General features: G+C 45.9%; 1 protein-coding gene across 1 annotated transcript; it reads right to left on the bottom strand.

Moving 5' to 3' along the window:
• Window positions 1-1,498: 1,498 nt before the first annotated feature.
• LOC100760395 (probable inositol polyphosphate 5-phosphatase C9G1.10c) lies at window positions 1,499-17,362 on the bottom strand. The gene is made up of 6 exons (XM_027413384.2): window positions 16,796-17,362; window positions 16,429-16,552; window positions 13,066-13,295; window positions 12,473-12,543; window positions 12,132-12,236; window positions 1,499-1,724 (listed from the first exon to the last, which is right to left on the bottom strand). Exons 1-6 carry the CDS (start codon window positions 17,015-17,017, stop codon window positions 1,550-1,552), a joined length of 927 nt encoding a protein of 308 aa, XP_027269185.1. The 5' UTR covers window positions 17,018-17,362; the 3' UTR covers window positions 1,499-1,549.
• Window positions 17,363-19,242: the final 1,880 nt, after the last annotated feature.

Genomic DNA, 19,242 nt, shown 5'->3' with positions numbered 1-19,242 from the left:
GGAGCAGTTATGTTCCTTTCCTTTTTTTGTTTGTTTGTTTTCACCACCCTGATAAGATGTTCAGCCAGCCAAATTCCTATGTAACCAAAAAACCATTGGAAACACCCTAGCCTTGCAGTGTTGGAGTCTATAAATAAACCATTTTCCTGTGTTTGGGGGCTATTCTCTCAAACCCTGCTTTAGGGAGTAGCCATGTCTGGCAGGAAATAAAGTTTGCTTATTCAACCAAAAAATTGGGGTAATGGTCTTTACTCTCATTGGGTAGGATTAACAAAGACCACCATCCACCCATCGCCCAGAGCCTCTTCTCATGTCATGTCCACCATCACCCAAGGGGGAGAGGGGTCACCTTTGCCTCCTCATGTCATGGATTCTGGTTTCCAAATAAATCTCACCTCAAAAGATCTTTGAGCCCAGCATGGTGGTGCACACCTTTAATACCAGCACTTGGGAAGCAGAGGCAGGAGGATCTCTGTCAATTTAAGTCCTGCCTCATCTACACAGTAAGTTACAGCCAACCAGAAATATACAGTGAGACCTTGTCTCAAATGGAAATAGAGAAGAAAAAACAAATACGCTTCCTTGGCCACCCCACTCACCTCTCTCCCATAGTTTATCACAATTTGTAATTATGTGGTAATTTTGCCTATGTTCTGATTTTTTTTTTTAAATCTAGAGTCTCAAGCAAGGCATGGACATCCACCATGACTCAATAAGTATGTTTCTAATGTTCAGTAATGATCAACATCTGCCATGGAGAACAGGCTCTAAGGCCTGCATACGAGGTAACAATGAGAATCACATTTTTGAAACTTAGAATTACCAAGCTGGAAACTGACAGACCTGCTAAATCCCTACCAGGCAAAAACACTTACCAAAGTAGGCTGGTGTTTAGAGAACACATGTAAGGAAAATATAATTCACTTGCAAGGAAAGAACAATGCAACCCAATGGGGTCAATCACTGAAGGGAAGAACAATATCCCCACCCCATTCTCTCAAAGTGCACATAATGGAATTGCTTGTTGGGAGTGTGAGCAAAGGGCCATTTCATGATACTGATCTAAACACATACAATCCATATTTGGCAGGATGGGGTTGGGTGGGAGAGGGTGAGATGCAGGGATGGGATGTGGGGGCGTCCAAACAGGGTTTCTCTGTACAGTCCAGTCTAGCCTTGAATTCACAGGGATCCGCCTGCCTCTGCTTCCCTAGTGCTGGGACTAAAGGTGTGCACAGCAGATGGCTGAACACATACTATACATATTCTATGCAGCTTTAGCCTGGGAATTCAAGTTGGCTGTATCCCATTTGTTTCAGATGGAAGTACAGAGAGGATGTACAAGTCCTAGGGAGCACAGCACCAGGATATATGGGTTAATTTAAAATGTTCTAGTAACCAGTCTGAGCTATTGGCTGAGGATTTATAACAATAAGTAAGTCTCTGGATGGTTATTTGGGAGCGGTTGCCAAACACAGAGAAACTCCGCTTACAATGCACCTCTGTGGGAATTTTATTCATTCCTGGGGCATGGTCTGTAGGGAAGAGGCTACTCGCTCTTCTTGGCAGGGATGGACTCTGCACTGCCGGGGTCATTCTCAGAATCGTCTTTAGGTCTAGGCACAGGCTGGAACTTGAGTAGAACAGGCGGGGTGAAGATGGAAGCTTTCACGACAGGAGATGGAGTATCATCAGTGTTGGAGGGTTCACTACAGGCTGTTGTCCTGCATGGGAGACGGCCAACACATGCCATGAAGTAGGACACCAGCACACAGGGCTGCCAGACATCCATGTAATAAAGTCACAGGCTACAGGGTGTCTCCCAAGATACTTCCAGAAACCTCTCTCAAGGAGTCTGTTGAGTGTTGTATGTTATAGCACTGTTAGTACTGTAGAAAACCTGAAACAAATCTTAATGCTTATGAATGACACCTAGAGGAACACAGCACAAACCACCAGTGGGCTATCCTGCTGATGGTTAAAGGAGTGTAAATGTCACGATGGCTGTTTTTGTTTTGCTTTTTTTGGAACTGGGTGCCCTCAAACTATGTGGTTCAGACTGGCTTTGAACTTGCAGCAATCTTCCTGCCTCAGCCTCCCAGAGGCAAGAGTTACAGGAATGTACATGTAACCAGTCACCTGCTTGCACCCCTCTTGATCAGTGTAGTGAATCAAAGTGTAGCTCCTAACACTTCCATTTGGGTATCATTTTGTGAATAAATGTTTGTAGCAATTTCCTCTAGATTGAAACATTTCCTCCTGGATAGAAACTCCTAAAACTCAAGAAAATTCCAAAAACTAACAAAAAGTAGTAAGGGCATATAAGCAGTAAAATATTGCTAAGGGGAAAGAGATCCTCAGAGTTGAGGAAGGCGCTCAAGTGACACATTTGAGCTTTTCAGTAATATAACCATCTGAGATGCCCTTACAGCAAACCACAATAAACTCTAGCTCACCAAGCTAAAGGTACGTACAATATTTCTTTGATTCGTCATCAGCATACCATATAACAACTATTTTTGCATAACTTAAATAGCCATACAATATTCCATAAATATTTTTCTTTCTAGATTTTTATTTTTTGTTTATTTTTTTCAAGACAGAGTTTCTATGTATCCCTGGCTGGCCTGGAACTCACTCTGTAGACCAAGTTGGCCTGGAACTCACAGAGATCTGCCTGCCTCTGCTTCCCAAGTTCTGGGATTAAAGGTGTGCACCACCACTGCCCCACTTTTATTTTTTGAGACAGGGTCTCACTATAATAGCCCTCATAGCCTTGGTTGGCCTGGATTCCTAGAACTTTTTTTCTTGAGCAAGCTGATGACAAACTTGTAGCAGTATTTCTGCCTCCGCCTCATGAGTGCTAGAATTAAAGAGAAGTATTATCATGCCTGGATTCATATTTCCTCTTTGTGGGTTTTGTTTTGTTTTGTTTTGTGTATTTATTTATTTTGTGGTAGTAGTGCTTTTTTTGGTTTGGATTTTGATTACTGTTTTAGTTTGGTTTTAAGAAGACAGGGTCTCACTGTGTTGCCCTGGCTTGTAACTCACTATGTAGACCAGGCTGGCTTTGAATTTACAGAGATCTGCCTGCCACTGATGCCCCAGAGCTAGCTTAAAGGTGTGTGCCACTATACTCAACCACATTTCCTCTTTTATCTGACATTAACATGTAGTTTTGCAGAAGTGTCTTTTCTCCATTAGTCTAATAAAAAAGTTATAAGGCTCATAAGGACTCTCACAAGTTCAAGGTGAGACTGATGAACTTAGTGAGATCCTGACTCAGAAGCCAAGAGAGGACCAAGGATGTGGCTCTGTAGTAAGTCACTTACCTAGAACACACAAGCCCTGTATTCAAAAGGACCTTTGCTTTAGAGACAGTTTCCAAGTGCAAACACCAATTCACTGGATCTGAAACCTTTTTATAGTTCATGACCTATTTTTGAAAAGATAGTCCTTAATCCCAGCACTCAGGAGACAGAGGTAGGTGGATCTTTGTGAGTTTGAGGCCACCCTGTCTACAGAATGAATTCCAGGATAGCTAAGGCTACACAGTGAAACCCTGTCTCAAAAAAATAAAAAAATAAAAAAATAGGAAAATTATTTTAAAAAATAATCCCAGCAGGCAGAGGCAGGTAGATCTCTGTGAGTTCAAGGCCAGTCTGTTCTACAGAGCAAGTTCTAAGACAGCCAGGGCTACACAGAGAAACCCTGTCTTGGAAAACAAAACAAAAAAACCTAGGCAGGATCTCTGTGAGTTCAAGGCCAGCCTGGTCTTGAGCAAGTTGCAGGACAGGTTCCAAAGCTACACAAAGAAATCCTGTAAGAAAGAGAGAGAGAGAGAGAGAGAGAGAGAGAGAGAGAGAGAGAGAGAGAGAGAGAGAGGAAGGAAGGGATAGAGAGAAAGAGGGAAGGAGGGAGGGGCTGGAGAGATGGCTCAGTGGTTTAGAGCACTGATTGCTCTTCCAGAGGACACAGTTTCAATACCCAGCACCCACAAGACAGCTCACAACTGTAACTCCAGTTCCAGGTGATCCAACACCCTCACACAGACATGCAGGCAAAACACCAATGTACATAAAATACAAATAAATGAATAAATTAGAAGTAGACAAAGAAACCAAACACACATTCCCTAAATACAAACACGTCAGCATTAAGTTCAGGAAAGTCATTCAACATCATTGGTCAACAAGAAAATGTAAATCAGAGCCACAATGAGATCTGTCCACACCCCTGGGGCAGGAGAAGCTGTTCCTGAGGCGGTATAATAAAGCCCCAGCTATTTAGGAGGCTGAGATAGTGGGGGGTTGCTTAAGCCTAGATAAGATTACCTGGGCAACACATTGTGAGCACAATCTGAAAAACTGTTTTAAATTTTACTACATGTGTCTACTGGGGGGTAACCTGCAGGTACTACAGTGAGCTCATACACAGGGGGGAGTGGCTAGCTGCTTGAAGGGGTCAGTTTTCTCCTACCATGTGAATCAAACTCAGGTCATCAGCCTTGGTGGCAAACAACTTTCCTCACTGAGCTATCTCATTCCCACATTTTTATTTACTTATTTAAAATATGGCTATAAATATGCCTAAGTGGGAGAATGAGTACTTGCCTAGTAGGCCCTATCCCTGATACCTAGTGCAAAAACTAAAAAAGATGGGTGTGGTGACACACCTCTTTAGCCCCAGCACTCAGAAGAGAAGCAGAGGTGGGTAGATGTCTGTGAATTTAAGGCCAGCATGATTTACATAGTGAGGTCCAGGCTACCAGAGCAAAGGAGTGAGACCCTATCTCAAAAAAACAAAAGAAACAGCAAACAAACAAACAAAGATTAATAAAGCCATGCAAAGCATGTCAGTGCATACTGACAGTCCCAGAACTTGGAGGCAGGGTCAGAAGGACGACAGCTCAAGGCCAGCCTAGTCTACCTAGCAAATTTCAGGTCAGCCAGGAGTACACAGCAAGGCCTTGTTTCAAAAAAAGAAAGAAAGAAAGAAAGAGAGAGAGAGAGAGAGAGAGAGAGAGAGAGAGAGAGAGAGAGAAAGAAAGAAAGGCACTTGGGAGGCAGATGCAGGTGGATCCTGAATTCGAAGCCAGCCTGATCTAGAGAGTGAGTTCCAGCACAGCCAGGGCTACACAGTGAAACCCTGTCTTAAAAGATAGATAATAAGTATTGCCAGGACCAGCAAGTGGGTAAAGATACTTACCGTTAAGCCTGATGACCTGTATTTAATTCCCTGAGCCCACCTATGACAAGGAGAGCGCCAACTCCTTGTAAGATCACATGCATGCCCCAGGGACTATGGTGCACACACACACACACACACACACACACACACACACACACACACACACAGATAATAAATGTTTTAATAATAGTAAGTGTTCCTAGCTTATGGGGAAAAAATGAGCCTTCAATATATCACTAGTGAGATTGGATGAGGCTACTTTACAATATGGCAGGTTCTCAAACTAGTAAACATGGATCCTGAATGTAGGTCAGTGATAGAGTACTTGCCGAGCATTTGTGAGGTCCTGGGTTCCATCACCAACACTGTAAAAAATGTATAGAAATGTATGTGGGTATATATATATATACATATATATATATATACATATATATGTATATAATGTACATTATATATGCATTAAATTTACCACATGACCTAGATGTCTCCTCAAGAAAAGTAACTATGACCTCACTAAAACTTTCCCAAATCGTTCATAATGTCATTATTCCTAGTAGCCAAAGTGTTGACTCAGATAACTTAGAACTGATGCATAGATAATAACATAAAAGCAGGAGCTGAGGAGACTGTTCAGTCAGTAAAATACTTGCTGTGCAAGCATGGGGGCCTGAGTTCTCATCTCCAGAATCCATCCAAAAATTGGCACAGCAGCATGCATGTATACTACCCAGGCTCACAGCCAGCCAAGCAAGCTCCAGGTTCATTGAGAGACCTTGTGTCAAAAACAATAAGATAAAAGGGCTAGAGAGATGGATGGCTCAGTGCTCTCACAGAGGACCTGGGCTCAGTTTCCAGCCCCTGCATGGTGGCTCACAACCAACCAACTGCTCTTTTGAGTTCCTGGGACACCAGGCATACATATGATACATAGGCATGCATGTGGGCAAAACACAATCACAAAATAAAAACCACTTAAAAGTTAAGGAAAATGTGAATTGGGATGGAGGAAAAAAACCTGACTTTCACCCGTACCCTCTACACATGCATGTGCACACACACACACACACACACACACACACACACACACACACACACACCACAACACATATACAGAAAAAAAAAAAGACAAAGGAATATTATTGAAGCATAAAAAAGGGGTGAAGGATGCCTGTATGATGCCTAGACTTTAAAAACATTACCCTAAATGAAATCAGACAGACACAAAAGGCCATATTTTGAGGCCAGAATAAGTGATTTATATATAAGGATGGAAAGTACGGGGAATGACAACTATGGAAGGCTGCAAATTTTATTTACTTCTTTTTGTTGTTTTTTTAGTTTTTGTAGATAGGTTCTCTCTATGTAGTCCTGGCTGCCCTGGAATTATGTAGGCCAGATTGGCCTCAAACTCAGAGATCTGCCCAATGCTGGGGATTAAAGGTGTCTTATTTTTGAAACAAAGTCTCCCTCTGTAGCTTCGGCTAGCTTTGAACTCAGAACAATCTACCTGAAACAGCCTCCCAAATTACAGGTGTGAGCTGTCACGCTTTTCCAATTTTCTTTCTTTTTTAATATTGCCCAAACAGCTAGGCTCAAGCAATGCTCCCTTCATAGTTTCCGGGAAACCGTAAATGTACACCATCACTCCCAGCTCTGGGGAGTTTGGGCTTTTGGGGATGCATATTTGGGTGGGGTGCAGGCTTTTGTATGCTGCAGTTGTGTGTGTGTGTGTGTGTGTGTGTGTGTGTGTGTGTGTGTGTGTGTTGTAAAGGCCAGAGGTCGATGTCTGCTGTCTTCTTCAATTACTCTCTGTCTTATTTTTTGTGACAAGGTCTCTCACTGAGCATAGAGCTTTCTGTTTCAACTAGACACGGCCAGCCAGCTCCATGGATCTTCTTACCTCTACTCCCAGCACTGAGATTACAAGTGTGTGCCACTATGCTTGGCTTTTATATGGGTGCTAGGAACTGAACCATCTTCCAAGTCCCCAAAATTTACCATTGTAACCATTTCTTTTAGAATGCTGGAGACCCACCATTTTAAACACACAATTTTGAGGTATCACAAACAGAAACGTTAAGACTCTTTCTAGAATGTCACTCAAAACAGAAACTCTGTACCCATAAGCAATAACTCCTTACCTCCCTCTCCAGCCGCCCCTAAAACCATTAGTCTACTTTGTCTGACATAACCCAGCTTAGATACATATAGTCATATAGTATTTTTTTTCTTTTTTTTCCTCTTCGTGTTTTTGAGATAGGGTTTCTCTGTGTGGCTCTGGCTGTCCTGGAATTCACTCTGTATACCAGGCTGTCCTCAAACTCAAAGAAATCTGCCTGCCTCTGCCTCCTGAGCACTGGGATTAAAGGTGTGTGCCACCACTGCCAGCTAAGTATTTTTCCTTGTGTATCTTATATTTCGATTCATGTGCTCTGTTTGTCCATGGATTGTAGTATGGTTGATAATACTCTATGGGATGAACTCATAACATTTTGTTTATTCATCTTGAATTCAGGTAGATGGCTTCCATGTTTGTAATGATGGCATAAGAACACTCACAGGCTAGTACCTGTTTCAGTCCCTATTCTCAGGCATTCTGAGGATATACACACAAGTGGAATTAATTGCCAAGCTATGCTAGGACTCTCATCTGAGGAACTCATCTGAGGAACTGCTAAGCTGATTTTCACAAATGGTTATACTGTTTTACATTACCACCCATGTTAGGCTTTTTGTCACCGTGAATAAAACCTGGGAGAAATTATTCAAAGGGAAAAATCTGCCTTTAATCTTAGCACTTGAGAGACAGAGGCAAGCAGATCTCTATGAGTTCCAGACCAGCCGGGGATACAAAATGAGACACTATCTCAAAGTAAAAAAGCAGGGAACTTATTTTTGGCTCATAATTTTAGAGGCTTTAGTCTATGACCTTCTAATTCCATGGTTTTTAGACCCAGGGCAAAGCAGAAACATCAAAGCACCAGGAAATGGGAGAAGAAAGCTGTTCCCTTTAGCCAGGAAGCAAAGCGTCACAAGAGTCAGTGGGAAGAGGGAGGCATCAGAGACATGTCCCCTATGACCCACTGCCTCCATGTAGACCCTATCTTTCACAGTGCCTCCACTTGCCAACAGTCAGTCACGTTTTGGCTCCAGTCACCTGGAGAAACACCACCAGAGGCAAACCCAGATGCATGCTTTCCCAGTCTAGGAATCTCTCAGTCCAAGGAAGCTGACAGAGCAACCATCAGAGCAAAGCCCAGTGGTGCACTATTAAGGAGGTTGAGGCAGGAGGATGACAAATTGAATAAGAACAGTTTAGACAACACATAAGCTATGACTGACTATCACAACTAGCTTTGTAACTCTCCAAACCCTCAACACGTCATTTTTGCTTAATTGCGTCTCCTGAATTGATGCAATGTGTAACTTCGTTGTAGCTTTGAACTGAATTTTCCTAATGATGGAGGATGATGACCAATTATTTTTTCTGGCCATTTGCAAACAAATCTGGTATTAATGACCTGTAAATACTTCCTCCCTTTGTAAAGAAATGGTTTATAAAATGACATTACCACCTGCTTCTCTCCCTCCTCCCCCACTCCCTTGCCCTTGCCCATTCTCTTTCTCCTCTTGCTTCGCCTTCTGTGGACTGGTAAAACATAGATTACCATCGTCTTTACCATCTTCTAAGATGATAAAAATGTTCTAAAATTACACAACTATGAATATTATAAAAACCCACGGAATTGCCGGAATGCTGGTGCATGTCTTTAATCCCAGTGCTTGGAAGGAAGAGGCAGTTCTACAGACTGAGTTCCAGAACAGCCAGAACTGTTTCACAGAGAAACCCTGTCTTGAAAAAAAAAAAAACAAACCAAAACAACAAAAATCAATAAATCAGTGGAACTGGGTTTCCCCTCCATAGAACAAGCCTTGATTTTTATTACTTTTAAAAGCTTCTGCCAGGCAGTGGTGATGCACGCCTTTAATCCCAGCACTCAGGAGGCAGAGAGGCAGGAGGAGCTCTGTGAGTTTGAGGCCAGTCTATAGAGCAAGTTCCAGGACAGGCTCCAAAGCTACAGAGAGACCCTGTCTCAAAAAACAAAACAAAACAAAAAAGCCTCATACTTATTTCATTTTCAGACTCTGCTTGTGCCTTCAGCACTCATGATCTTCTGCTCCTCTGTAAGGAAAGCACGCTTATTCCTGTCACACATACAGCACACACAGAAGGAGCATTGAGCTTGCTGATGTGTTAGACAATCTCATACAAACTTAAGTTTCACACCACAAACACCTCAAAGTCTGCCTGGCTACATACAACATGGTGGATTCTGGTGCTCTCCCAACCTTCATGGTATAAAGGTAAATACTCCTATCACTGGGTTGGAGACAGCCCAATTTTGTTAGAGGCTGTATAGGAAGGAAGCTGATGACGGTATGTTAACACTGACCATTTGAAAAGCCTCTAAAAAATTTACTGTGAGCAGGGGAAGAATAGTAGAAAGGATATGTGATAGGTAGGGTTTTAGTGGGGGGGGGGTAGGGAAGGACAGGAGGGAGAGGGAACTTTGATTGTCATGTAAAACAATCTTGTTTCTAATTCAAATAAAAAATGATTTAAAAAATCGTAAAAGAAAAAAATTAGTGTGAGCTCTACAGCATGCATGTGGAACTCAGAGGGCAGCTTTGCAGGGGTCAGCCTCTCCTTCCACCATGATCTCCTTCCTCAGGGTCATCCAGAGCAAACGCCTTAACCCACTGAGCCAACTGTGGTGGCATGAGTGGGCCCAGAGGCTCATGTTTTCAAATACCTGATCTGAGTTGTTAGAACTGTTTGAGAAAGAATAAATGATATGCCACAGGGTGGGCTTGGGGTTTCAAAAGCCTTCCACCATCCTCAGTGTACTCTCTGCTTTCTGTGTGAGCTCTCAACTGCTGCCCCCATGCCACGCTTGCCTACCTAATGCCATTCCCTCTGCCGTGATGGTGATGGAACCCTGTCCCTCTGGAACTCTGCCTTTCATAAGTTGCCTTGGCCATGCTGCTTTATCACAGCAATAGAAAAGTAACTAATATACCAGCCCTGAATTGGACACTAAATGTGTGGGTCATATGCTAGGTAAGCTGTTCTTAAGGGTTAAAAATGAGACTAGGGCTGCAGTGTAGTTCAATGGTAGAACACTGGAAGCCAGGGATTCCATTCCCAATGATAACAACGCACACAGTTTTGCACACACAAAGAATTTGGTAATGGACAATGGTAACACACACCTTTAATCCCAGCACTCAGAAGGCAGAGGCAAGCGGATCTCTGAGTTCGAGGCTAGCCAAAGCTACAAAGAGAAACCCTATCTCAAAATGGGGCTGGAGAGATAGCTCAGTGGTTGGGAACACTGGCTGCTCTTCCAGAGGACCTGGGTTCAATTCACAGCCCCCACATGGCAGCTCACAACTGTCTAAAACTCCAGTTCCAAGGGATCCAACATCCTCATACTGGCAAACCAATGCACATAAAATAAATAAATAAATCATTTCTTTAAAAAAAGAAGAGACACTTTCTAAAACCTTGACATTACAATTCGAAGTTTATTTTGAGCTTTTGATGGGTGCACAGCACTCACTGTAGAAATCTCAGAGGATCCATCTCTCAGCTACAAAGAAGCCTGAGATATAAAGATCTGCTTGTTTGCAAGTCGCTCAGAGTAAACTCTGAGAATCTGTGACTCTCTTATGTAAATCATCTGAACAGTCCAAATACTCAGAGTATTGAAGCTGAAAGATCACTTGAGTCCAGGAGTTCCAGAACAGCCTGAACAACATTAAAAAAAAAAAAAAAAAAAAAAAAAAAAAAAAAAAAAAAAGGGAAGGGACACCAGATGGTGGTGGCACACACCTGTGATTCCAGCACTTGGGAGGCAGAAACAGGTGGATATCTAAGTTCAAGGCCAGACTGATCTACAGAGTGAGTTCCAGGACAACCAAGGCTACACAGAGAAACCCTGTCTCAAAATACAAAAATAAATTTTTTTTTTAAAAAGGCAAAACTATGAAGACAGCGGAAAAAGATGGTGATTTGATGCTAGACAGATGAACGGTGCCCACCACAGACCTGACTTCATATCTTCAGCACTCACAGAAAAAGCCAGGCACAGCAGTGCACTCCTACAGAACCAAAGCTGGGGGAAGGATGCCTGGAGCTTCAAACTCTGAAGTTCCAGACTCAGTGAGAAACCCTGCACCAGTAATAATAAAATGTAGAGGTGATGGAGGAAGACCTCCAGTGTTCACTTCTGGCCTCCATACACATATGCACAGACCAAAATCAATCCATACATACAGTGCCTTCATGTATGCAGACACACACACACACACACACACACACACACACACACACACACACACACACACACACACCAGTGATTGTCAGGAGTTTAGGAAAGGAAAGGATGAATAGACAGAACACAGAATGTCCCCCCTTGAGACAGGGTCTCATGTAGCCGAGGCTGGCCTTACAATGACTATATAAGCAGAGATGACCTTGAATTTCATCTGATCCTTCTGCCTCCATCTCCCAAGTGCTGTGACTGCAAGCTGCATCTCTAAGCTCTATAAGTGATTTTTAACAATACACATTTAGTGAACCCTGCTTTGCAATAGGATTCCAAGGCTACCCCCTTAGATGCTTCCTTTAGGCTGGGCCTGGGTTTGGCCAATCGTTGTTTTCTACCATTGCAAATACTAATTACATGTGAAGTTCTGGGAGTGAAAAGAATATCATGAACTTCTGCCCTTGAGCACACTATCACAGTGCTTGCGAGAGGCAGGACCCCAGCACTGGAACAGAACCCAGGGGTCCAGGTCACAGTGCCTGTGAGAGGCAAGACCCCAGCACTGGAAGAGAACCCACGGGTCAGGGTTGGAAAGCTGCAGACACTCACCAGGGGAAGCCAGGACAATGGAACTTGTGTGCACTGTTTGCTGTCAAGTACGAGAAATGGAAGCCTCCGGGGTTGAGGACCAAGGGGGTCAGATCGACCATGTGGCTGTAAGATAGGGAAGAAATAAGCTGTTGGCGCTGAGCCCATCCACAGCATCGGCATGCTTATGTGTAGCATAGGTCCAAGGGTCCCATCACAGCCCGAACTCTTGCAAATAAGCACAACCACCACCCAAAACTGTCAGAACTAAGAGGCTAAGAGAAAATAACTATCCAGTCTGGCACCCAAGATGTCCCCCAAATGCTTTGTGTTTCCTTCAAGCTGAGTAAAATCCCTTCCACCTCTTTGAAGTCGATGAAAGACCATTCCAGCTTAATTTCACTTCAGACCTTGAAATATCCAGTTTCTCCATCTACAGGAAACAAAGGAAATGTCAGGACAGAGTGGAAAAGAGCAGAAAAGCAGTCCTTACACAAGAATTCTTTTCCAAAAAAATAGTTGATTTCAAGATTGCAGAGAAAATGGTGCCCGGGAATTGAGGAAGCCCTACCTCCAAGAAAAGGGTTTATGGGAAGGGGAGGGCTGTTGGAAAAGGGGGACCTGAACAGGATAAACAGGAGCCCAAAGGTGCAGATGGGGCCAGAGAAAACACCGAGAGGCAGGAATGGGGAAAAGATGTAAGGAGAGTCCAGGTGTTCCTCCTATTCTCGGGGACATCCCAAGTACACCTGGGTTGCTGGCTCATGCAGGACAGGTGGAACTTTGTGCCATTCACTGGCACTGTGGCCCTCGGCCAGGGCAGCCCACTCTTTCTGTTTGACCTGCTGTTAGTTCACACACAAAGCCCTTCTGTAGGGATCTGAGAACATTGTCATGGGCAGGACAGGAGAGAAGCAACCCTGCTAGCACTAGAGTAGAGCGTGTTCCCACTGACCGGCTTCCCAGACATTGGAGGAAAGGGACCAAAGACCCTGGGCATAGTGTAGACAGAGGGTGATGCAGCCACTACAGAGGCCATGGTGGTGACAGGGGGTGGCGGTGGCGGCGGTGGTGGCAGTGGAGGTGGTAACGGGGCTGGTGGCAGGCATGGGGAGGTTGACCGGTCATGGAGGAGGACTGGATCTGCTTTCTTTAGTTTTGGCTTCTTCCTCCTCTTCTTGGAACCTGCAGCAAATGGTGCAGTGAGTTCTGACAGCTTGGGCAGTGGGACCCAAACATAGTAACACAGGGAGGGCTTCAAGACGCCTCTCCAGCAAAGCAAAGCCTTCCCAGGCTTTTTACAAAACCTGGTACAATACCTAGGGCCACCAGTGACAGGGGCCAGCAGGCATTATCTCACCAGCCACCCAACACCTTAGAGAAAGGATCCAAAATCTCTCTCTCTCTCTCTCTCTCTCTCTCTCTCTCTCTCTCTCTCTCTCTCTCTCTCTCCCTCTCCCTCTGCCTCTCCCTCTCCCCTCTTCTCTCCCCCTCCTTCCCTCCTTCTAGAGGGTCTTATGGATCCTAGGCTGGCCTGTATCAGCAGCTGAGAATCACCTGAAACTTTCGATCTTCTTGCCTCCAGCCTCCAGGCACTGGGATTATATGTACACAAACAGTTTATGTGATGCTTGGGATTAAGCTTCATGTGTTCTAGCCAGGCATTCTAGCACCAAAGCCATATATCAATCCTATTTTTGCCTCTTACAGGCAGAGCCAGATCCCCTATCTGCACAAGAGCAGGCAGAATCTATGCCAAGATGTCTAACTTTAAGGGTATAATTTTGAAGGGAGTAATGGAATGAGCCAGGCCCTGTAGGCCAACCTGTGGCCTCCCAGGCAGGAACTGTGGAAGACTGAGTCTGCCAACACCAGCAAGGATATCCAGGTCCCAGACAGTGAGTCCCCAGACTACATCCAGCCTCAGAGGCATGGGTGGTGGAAAGGGTACTGCTTTTAAGCTGGGTGTTGGTGGTGCACGCCTTTACTCCCAACACTCAGGAGGCAGAGACAGGTGGATCTCTGTGAGTTCGAGACCAGCCTGGTCTACAAGAGCTAGTTCCGGGACAGTCTCCAAAGCCACAGAGAAACCCTGTCTAGAAAAAAGAAAGAAAGAAAGAAAGAAAGGAAGGAAGGAAGGAAGGAAGGAAGGAAGGAAGGAAGGAAGGAAGGAAAACCCATAGTGAGGTCTTGCAAAGGCAGGTTCAAGTAAAGTGATACCTGGCAGGACCCTGAGCCAGGCCCTACTCCACTTTCAGGCCTTATGGAGTGCATTGAATGAGTACATGGAGTGTTAAAGCACACCTTATACAGCCCATCAGAAAAGTTCATTAGCTAGATGTGGTGGTGTATGCCTGCAACCACAGAATTAAGGAGATAGAGGCAGGGGATCAGGAATTCAAAGCTAATCTGAGCTCCTTATCAAGTTAAAGGTCAGCCAGGGATATGAGGCCCTGTCAAACAATAAGGGTTGACAAGATGGCTCAGCAAGTAAGGACACCACCAACCCCTGATGACCTGAGTTATGGAAGAGACCAAAAGCCTTGCTAGTTGTCCTCAGCTATCCACATATGCACCATGGAAAGTATGTGTGTGCATGCATACACACACACACACACACACACACTCACACACACACACACACACACACACACAAACACACACTAAATAAATGGAATAGAAGTGCTGGAGAGGTGGCTCAGTGGTTAAGAGCACTTATTGCTCCTGCAGAAGACCTGTATTCACATCCCAGCACCCATGTCAGGCAGCTCACAACAACCTGGAACTCCAGGTGTAAGGAATCCAATGCCCTCTTCTGGCTTCCACAAGTATCTGTACGAGTACATGGAATACATGCATACACACACACACACACACACACACACACACACACACACACACACATTAAATAAATAAAATGCTTTACATTTTTTAGCCAGGCGGGGGTGGTACACTCTTTAATCCCACCACTTAGGAAAACAGAGGCAGGCAGATCTCTGTGAGTTTGAGGCCAACCTGGTCTACAGAGTGACTTCCAGGACAGCCAAGGCTATCACAGAGAAACCCTATCTCAAAAAAATTTTTTTAAATAAATATTAATAGAAAAATAATAAAAATGTGTTTGGGGGGGGCTAAAGAACTGACTCAGTTGGTAAAGTACCTACATCACAAGCATAAAGCTCTGAACTCATAGCCAGGCAGTGGTGGCACACGCCTTTAGTCCCAGCACTCCAGAAACAGAGGCAGGTGGGTCTCTTGAATTTAAGGCCAACCTGGTCTACATAGTAAGTTCTAGGACAGCCAGGGCTACACAGAGAAACCCTGTCTCAAAAAAGATGGAAAAAAAAAAGATCTGAGTTCAGATCTCCCATCCTACAGAAAATGCAGGGCAGGCCAGCACACACCTGTGATCCCAGCACTTTGGGGATAGATAAAGATAGATGCCTGATGCTCACTGTCCAGCCAGGCTACCCAAATCAATGGATGAGCTTAAGGTTCAGACACAGACCTCATGTCAAAACATAAAGGTGGAGAATGAGAGCAGAGAACCAGATGTACTGATGCACGCCTTTAGTCCCAAGCAGGCCGATCTCTGTGAAACTGAGGCCAGCCTGGTCTACACAGTGAGTTAGTTCCAGGATGGCCAGTGTTACATAGCGAGACCCTGTCTAAACACACACACACATACACACATATAAGAAAGAAAAAGGGCCCTAAGATGGCTCACTGGGTAAGAGCGCTTGCTATGTAAGCCTGACAACCAGAATTGATCTCCAGATCCTACAGTGGATGAACTGACTCTTGCAAGTTATCCTCTGACCTCCATGTGTGTGTATACACACAATAATAATAGTTATCTTGTTTTAGAGCCAGGTGTGGCAGTGCATGCCTTTAATCCCAGCACTCTTTGAAGGCAGAGGTAACCAGATCTCTGTGATTTTGAGGCCAGCATGACTGCAGAAAAAGACCCATCTCAAATAAGTAGATACATTGTTTTAATTAAAACACATCCTAAGGCCGGGATTAAAAGCGTCTGACACCCTATCTCAACTCCCTCTACAGTCAACCTCTAAATTAGCTAATCTTGCTGGAAGCTATGTCTTCCTTTCTCCCTTTCTATCCCAGCCCCTCCTTCCTCCTCTTCATTAAACCAGATCCAAGAAGGTTAAGTCCAACCTACACACCTCACTTGCACCTAGGATGTCACCAACCTGAGCTTGACATACACTGCAATGTTGATGGGAACTGAAATGGGAGGGGGAGCAGTTGCCTGGGCTCAGATTCCCAAGGGCTCACAATTTCATTAGTTGACCCTCACCCTGGGAATACAGGTGTACACGGTGGATGCGCCTCTTCAGCTGCTCCAGGCGCTGATGCATCTCCAGGGCACCCATACTGTTGCACTGGTTCAGTTCCCCCTGGACAGCGCAGACAAACTTCGCCTGCAATATCGATTGAAGAGAGGCGGGAAGCAAGAAGAGAGTTGCTTGCCTGCTCTATCCCTAGGTTTGGTGTCCTTGGCTTCGGAAAGACCCTTCCGGTTTCCCGAAGCACCCCCCCCTCACACACACACACACCCGGTTAGATGACCTTCCCATTCATCCATCCCTCAAAGCCCACCCTCAAAGCTCCACCCTAAGAAACAGCAGGTGGAAGTGGAAGTGGTGGCCTCCCACTGCCCGCACCCAGAGGCAGGAGAGGAGTCCTCGCTGCTCGATCTCAGTCTGCTTGCCCTTGCGCACGACCCTCTCCGCCAGCGCTGGGTTACGATCCAAGGTGCGGAAGAGACGGCGCAGAGAGCGCTCTGTGTAGGTCGCTGCTTGCCTCTCGAAGTCGTCCTCGGAGATGAGCTGGCAGAAGGTCACACTCTGGGGAAATTCGTTGTCGTACTCGTCCAGGACTTCCATCGAGAGGGACTGCTGATGGTGGGCCGGTGCTGCCTGGGGGCGGAGCGCCAGTCAGGGTAGGGCTCCTGGGGCGAGGGGACCCTCCCGAGGGCTAGGACTGAGGTCCTGAAAGGTGACAGGAGCCCACTGGGACTGCAGGACGCACCCACTCTTTCCCTGCAGCCGCAGCGCAGACTCCAGTTCCCCAGACTGCCTGCCCCCTCCGGGTACACCCTAGAGAGTCAGGGGGCGGGGCCAGCGCCAGTACACGTGACAATGCCCACCTCTCCGGGCATGCGCGCTAATGTGCTCCTTCTCCCCAATCCTCTTGACCCCTGGAGGCACCCAGGTAGGTGCCTTGGGGATTTTAATCTGCTGAGCCATGGTCCTGTCCAAAGCACCCAGCCCTCTCCCAGTTTTTCGTTCCCTCCCCAACCTGCCTTACCAGTCTGCCCTGGTAATTGAATCTAGCTTCCAGTTCAACAAGGCGATATCCAAAAGGATTTCCTTCTGCCCCCAAAGTGCTTTAAAAGCTTGGGCTTTTGCACCCTCTGCATTTTCTGTACTACTCCAGAGCATTCCACACAACCCTCTCCAGGTCATGTCCTGACCTCCCCTTCATGATCACTTCATGGTTTGTTGTTGTTTTCTGAGACAAGGTGTAGTTCTTTCTGGTTGTACTGGAAATCACTGCAGACCAGGCTGACCACTGGACAGCGCAGACAAACTTCGCCTGCAATAACGATTGAGGAAAGGCAGGAAGCCAGAAGAGTGTCACTTGCCTACTCTATCCCCAGGCTTGGAATCCTTGGCTTTTACCTCTGCTTGTCTCTGCCTCTGGAATGATGGGATTAAAGGTGTATGACAGCGTACCCGGACCCATGGCCACTTCTTTGTCTTGATGCCCTCCTGTCCTTTCCTTCTTGCCCCTCTGCTACATTTCTAAAGGTTGTCTTCACCTGCCTCTTTTTTTGGGGGTGGGGAGGTTCCAGGGAACCTTTGGCTTTGGGGGCTATCCTGGAACTCGCTCTTGTAGACAAGGCTGGTCTCAAACTCACAGATATCTGCCTGCTTCTGCCTCCCAAGTGCTGGGATTAAAAGTGTGCACCACCAAGACACAGCTCTTCACCTGCCTCTTGACAGCCAACCTAAATCCTCCGAGGCCCAGCCCTCTCTTGAGCTCCAGGCCTACACCCAAGATATGGACAAGATATGGGGCATCTCAGAAGGACCCGCTGCACCAAGAGCTGCTGTCCCGCATCTACCCTGGCCACTGAGGAGGGTGCATGCCAGCTGCTTCCTCACCATCAAAACCCTCCATCAGGCCTGAACCCCCGTATGTATCAGAGCAGTTCCCCTATGGGTGCCAGGACTTGTACAGCTAGAGTAGGGTTGTGGCAGATTTTCTCAATCCAAGGGGTGAAGGCTATTCCCAAAGGCCAATCTGGAAGCCTGGGCCTCCTTTCAAGGAGACAGGCCTGACCAACGCTAACCAGATCTTTTTTTAGGGGATGGGGGCATTAAAACAGAGTCTCACCATGTAACTCTGGCTGTCCTAAAACTTGCTATGTAGAGTCCTGTCCTCAAATTCATAAAGATCCACCTACCCATGCCTTCCCAATGCTGGGTTCAAAAGCATGGGCCTCCACACCCAGCTTCTCACTGGCTTTTGTTGGTAAAGGTAACTCTGCAAGCACACGACAGGAAAGGCTTCCTTAAAAGTTCAGCTCTAGCCCTGCCTGGAAAGCAGACGTGCCAGATGCCTCAATGTCCCTCCTGTTCAGGATATACTGTCCTGTAAGAGAGCAAGCAGGCGTGGCTGGCAGATCTCCTCTGCAGGCTTCCTATTCCAAGTCCATCCATCCATCCCAGGCAGTTTACTCCTGCTGAACCCCAAGACCCAAGATAATGCCCTGGTATGAGGGCCTTTTCATGCCTCCTCCCAACCACCACTCAGGACATCCTCTCTTTACCTTGGTTACCTTCAGGCATTCGGGAAGGCTGAGTCCTGGTGTAGTCAAGGCTGAGCGAGGTACCAAAGACCTTTTCCTTACAAAGAGGTGAACATCTATCTCTCTCCACAAACTCCTGGAGTCCCTAATTTTGTTTTGGTTCTTGAGACAGCATTATGCCATAGACCGGGCCAGCCTCAAATTTGAGGCACTCTTCCTGCCTCAGCCACCAGGCATGAGCTACCACACCTAGCATGGACACCCCAGTCTTAACCTGGGGGGGCCAAGAGCCTG

This window comes from Cricetulus griseus, chromosome 4 (assembly GCF_003668045.3).
Source record: "Cricetulus griseus strain 17A/GY chromosome 4, alternate assembly CriGri-PICRH-1.0, whole genome shotgun sequence".
Classification (NCBI taxonomy): Eukaryota; Metazoa; Chordata; class Mammalia; order Rodentia; family Cricetidae; genus Cricetulus; species Cricetulus griseus.
Note: the sequence above shows the minus strand (reverse complement) of the source record. Positions and strands in the feature narration are given on the sequence as shown.

What these genes read in the sequence shown, in the direction of transcription:
- LOC100760395 (XM_027413384.2), bottom strand. Translation starts at nt 17,017, where the DNA reads ATGGAAGTCCTGGACGAGTACGACAACGAATTTCCCCAGAGTGTGACC. An exon ending in GACTCCTCTCCTGCCTCTGG is followed by an intron (nt 16,553 to 16,795) that starts GTGCGGGCAGTG and finishes TCGATATTGCAG; the next exon opens with GCGAAGTTTGTCTGCGCTGT. An exon ending in CATTGTCCTGGCTTCCCCTG is followed by an intron (nt 1,725 to 12,131) that starts GTGAGTGTCTGC and finishes TCTCCCATGCAG; the next exon opens with GACAACAGCCTGTAGTGAAC.